Here is a 4,309-nt window from a genome sequence, read left to right as displayed (position 1 = left end):
AGACAAGATAACAAACTGAGCAAGACAGTAGAAAGAAATCCAAAGAGTGACTATCTACCTACCCTACTTTCCTATAATGTGAGCTAGATGTTTTTGTGTTTCTTGTATTTCTTGTATTCCGCGTTTCCGTTTGTCAACAAAAAAAAAAAAAAAAAAAAAAACAAGTACCATTCCATTCCACTTCCCCAAATCATTAAAAATAGAAACGAAAAGGGATCGAGACTCCCCAAGTATTTCGGCTTTTCCGCTCTGCTCCGTGCAGCAATGGTGCGTGCACACTTGGAATCTCTTTTTCTAGTACTGAGTTGAGAGTTTACAGTGAGAAAGTTAGATAGAGAGAGAAGAAGTTAGAGAGAGAGAGAGAGAGAGAGAGAGAGAGAGAGGAAGTTAGAGAGGAAATGGTGTCTTATGTAAGTTTGTTGCTATATGGTGTGGGAGGGATAGTGGTAACTGGGGTGGCTCTCTTGGTTGCGTTTCAGGAGAAGTTAGTGTACGTTCCGGTAGTACCTGGTCTTACAAAATCTTACCCAATAACCCCAGCTCGTCTTCGCCTCAATTACGAAGATGTTTGGTTAACATCTTCCGATGGAGTTCGTCTTCATGCCTGGTTCATCAAGCTCTTTCCTGATTTTAAAGGTACCCTCTCTCTCTCTCTCTCTCTCTCTCTCTCTCTCTTCTAACTAGATCTGATGGATAGATCCCTTTATTATACTACAGGATTTCAAACTCTCAAGATACGACTTTGTTTTCGTTACTCTCATGTTTCTCCTACTTTGGTAGGAGAATTTTGTAGAGCAAAATGAAGATTTTAGGCTATATATAGATAGTTTTCTTTTAAACGGCAAATAAATCTACAAATAGATTATTTATAGCTTTCTTATAAGGAATTTAGGGGGAATTGCATTTAGGGTTTGTTTTATTTTGAAACATTAGCTACTACTGTTGTTAAATTTGGGTTCATTTTTTGTTTCTTCTTTGTATATTACTTTTTTTTTCTTTGAAAGGAAGTGTGAAATTAACCTAGTGCTTAAGAAGTAAGAAAATGGAACTACAAAATCATCGAAAAGTGAGAGACTTTACATATTAGAAACTAATCTTTCAAGAATTTAACAAAATACCCAAAACAGAAACTCTCCAAGTATCTAGTCGTCAAGCCCCAATTGTAAATGATGGTTTTGATGGACATAATAACTCTATCTGGGGAGTTATCTACATCACGGAAGAGACGGCTGTTTCTCTCTAACCAAACACACCACCAGATAGCAAAAGGTGTAATCTGCTGAAGGAATCCTTTCATAATATCAGGCTTTTCATACTTCTAGAACCTGAAGGAAGTATCCAATGAGGATGGCGTTGGAAAGGGACAATTGCTAACCAGACGAAAGTATCTCCGTATGATTTCAGTAAAGCTGCAAGTACAAGTGTTTTAGATTTAATTTAATTAATTTGATAAAGTTGGGGAAGAGGGGATGAACTCAGTAGTACCGTCCATCAACGAAAAACTAGCATAGCGAAGTCAAAATAATCAGGAACTAGTTATATGAGGAGATCCTGGAATAGCATTAAACTGAATTAACTAACTGTAGGATAATCTAGCGAGATTGCATCGCTTATTCATGGAAGAAAATCAATCTTTTTGGGTTTTAGGTGCTAGGTTTTTGTTTAAAAGAACTTATCCTGTTTGTGCGTATCCAGGAAACATCTTCTGTGTGTCGTCTCCAGTTGTTTTGTCGGGTCTCGGGTGTGCTATATAAAGTTCTAGTTATGGCGTAAAGTGTTTAACGCAATGAATTACCTTTGCTATTTGGGTTTTGCTCTCATATATTAGATAATGGTTTTTCTGGTTTTATAATCATCACTTTGAAACTTAATGACCTAATCATTTGGAAGACTGCTGCTTGGTTTTGTTGTTGCAGGTCCTACCATTCTGTTTTTCCAAGAAAATGCCGGCAGTATCCTAAGTTCCTGTGTATAAGTGGGTTATAAGTAACTGGTGCTAGGTCTAATGTTTTGCTTGCCTTGTAATTTTTTATTGGGTTCAGTTTCTTTTGAGTTTCCTTTCACTATTACTTTTCAGATATTGCCCACCGTCTTGAGGTGGTACGGGTTATGTTGCAGAGATTGCAGTGCAATGTTTTCATGCTTTCCTACAGAGGGTATGTATCTGCGTAATTTGCGATAATTAGTGGGTTTCTATTGGGATCTTTTTTTTTCCTTTTTATTGTCTGAATTGGCTTGCTCATTCACAAAACAAGCTTACAAATACTTATATGTATTATTGACAGATACGGGGCAAGTGATGGAAACCCCTCTCAACATGGCATCACAAAAGATGCTCAGGCTGCATTAGATCATCTAGCTCAGAGAACTGATATAGATACATCCAGGATAATTGTTTTTGGTAGGTCACTTGGGGGTGCAGTTGGGTCAGTGCTTACAAAAAATAATCCTGATAAGGTAACGTTCTAAGAAAGCATTCTCACTTTCTCCTTTCTTCTGTGGGTGTGTCTTTTGAGATACGTCTTTGTCGCTGTTAAGTTATCTATTCAAACTAACCGACGATTCTGTTGTTGAACTATGGTTGCAACTTCATGTCATTAAGCGTGTTTTTGTATTGCCTAAATGTGATATGGGCTCGTCTTTCAAGAATTAATAACAGTTGTATCTCATATGACTTAAGGTATTTTACAACAGGGGAAGTTTATATTTTATGAATATCTGTTTCTTAATTACTTTGTGAATGAGTGTTAATGGAAATTGAACTACTTAAGATATATTCATATGTTTGCTCTTCGTGAAAACTGAAAACGTCATCTCTTGTTCTTGTTGTAGGTTGCGGCTTTAATATTAGAAAATACTTTCACGTCTATCCTCGACATGGCAGGAGTTTTATTACCCTTTCTGAAGTGGTTCATTGGAGGCAGTGGATCTAAGGGTCCCAAGATTCTCAATTGTCTTGTCCGGTCTCCATGGAACACAATTGATATTGTTGGTCAGGTGAGGTTGAATATTTAATTTTTTTTTTGTTTTTATGATGGCTTATGTCTGAACCCCCCATGGTTGTCTACCTATATGACGTTTTTATACATAGGCTACAAAGTCTACTCTAGTAGTTTCAAACTCCAACAATTCAAAGTTTCAAACAGAACACGATTGATCCCCGATTTACAGGGCTAGTTCCAATCGCTTAGTCTATGAATGCATTTTGTGAATGCAGATTGGACAGCCGATACTATTCTTATCCGGATTGGAAGATGAGATGATTCCCCCAGCTCACATGAAGATGCTTTATGTGAAAGCAGCGACACACAACAAAAAGTGTGTATTTGTTGAATTCCCAACTGGTATGCACATGGATACTTGGCTGGCCGGTGGTGATCGCTATTGGAGAACAGTTCAGCAATTTTTGGAGCAAAATGTTCCGGAGAAGTAAAACTGACGTTTTGATAATAGTGTTTAATTTGTTAGAGGTGAAGATGCTTATCAGACCAAATGTGTAGATAACTATTGTTATATTTATCCCATTGATCTGTTTGGTACTATCAGTTTCGTATCATTTTTGGGTTGTCTGCACAATAATTAAAACTTGCACCCATTTTCAAGGGCTTTAAATACTTGAATATTTCATGATGCAGGAACGTTATTGACATACCCTTTATTCCAGGAATGAAGATGGACAAAAGTAATATATAAGCCTAACTAAGATCAGAATCTGCTCCTAAATTACTATGAGAAATGGAAGTAATTGCAAGCAATGTTCTTATCACTACATATTATACGAACTACACGCTTTGCCCCCCTTTGAGTTGATGACCTTGGATTGAAGAAAGAAGAGGAGAAGATGAACAATTACAAGCAGAAAGAAGCTTTTCTGGCGACATCCACAATGAAAGAAAAGAAAGAGATAGTATGAACGAGAGTGAGCGAGTTACAGACAGATAAAAGAGGGAGATAGAGAGGAAGCCGAGATGAGTGAGTGAGAGTTAGAGCAGTTGTGTACATATAATATTTTTGTTTTTTTGAATGAGGGTGTATTAGTAGTCTGGGAGGCTGGAATTCTCAGATTTTGGGTGTTCTGCTTATAAATGTACGTGAGCTGACTAAAAGTTCTAGAGCCCATCTCATGACCTTTTGGCTTGCGTAAGCTTAAGGTGACATACGCCATGAGTGGCATGCCGAAAGGCGATGGAGCAAGCATAGGCCGTAACATGTGGAGTCATGAAGACTGAGATGTGGGATGGCATGCAACGGGCGAAGGGCCACAAAATAAGGTCACACGTGGCCCACACAAATGTCATAGGGAGAAAAA

General features: G+C 37.8%; 1 protein-coding gene across 1 annotated transcript; it reads left to right on the top strand.

Moving 5' to 3' along the window:
* Positions 1-3,542, top strand: WAV2 (alpha/beta-Hydrolases superfamily protein). The gene is made up of 6 exons (XM_086657802.1): positions 1-636; positions 1,917-1,952; positions 2,078-2,156; positions 2,286-2,457; positions 2,833-2,997; positions 3,218-3,542. Exons 1-6 carry the CDS (start codon positions 399-401, stop codon positions 3,431-3,433), a joined length of 906 nt encoding a protein of 301 aa, XP_086513928.1. The 5' UTR covers positions 1-398; the 3' UTR covers positions 3,434-3,542.
* The last annotated feature ends 767 nt before the right edge of the window (positions 3,543-4,309 follow it).

The sequence above is a fragment of the Eschscholzia californica genome, unplaced genomic scaffold (assembly GCF_041429995.1).
Source record: "Eschscholzia californica isolate CP2 unplaced genomic scaffold, dmEscCali1.0.p SCAF_2, whole genome shotgun sequence".
Classification (NCBI taxonomy): Eukaryota; Viridiplantae; Streptophyta; class Magnoliopsida; order Ranunculales; family Papaveraceae; genus Eschscholzia; species Eschscholzia californica.
The sequence above is the reverse complement of the archived record's forward strand: the minus strand, read 5'-3'. Positions and strand labels throughout refer to the sequence as shown.

Coding starts and splice junctions, on each gene's coding strand:
- WAV2 (XM_086657802.1), top strand. CDS start 399: ATGGTGTCTTATGTAAGTTTGTTGCTATATGGTGTGGGAGGGATAGTG. Junction 637..1,916: donor GCTCTTTCCTGATTTTAAAG/GTACCCTCTCTC, acceptor TTGTTGTTGCAG/GTCCTACCATTCTGTTTTTC. Junction 2,998..3,217: donor CAATTGATATTGTTGGTCAG/GTGAGGTTGAAT, acceptor TTGTGAATGCAG/ATTGGACAGCCGATACTATT.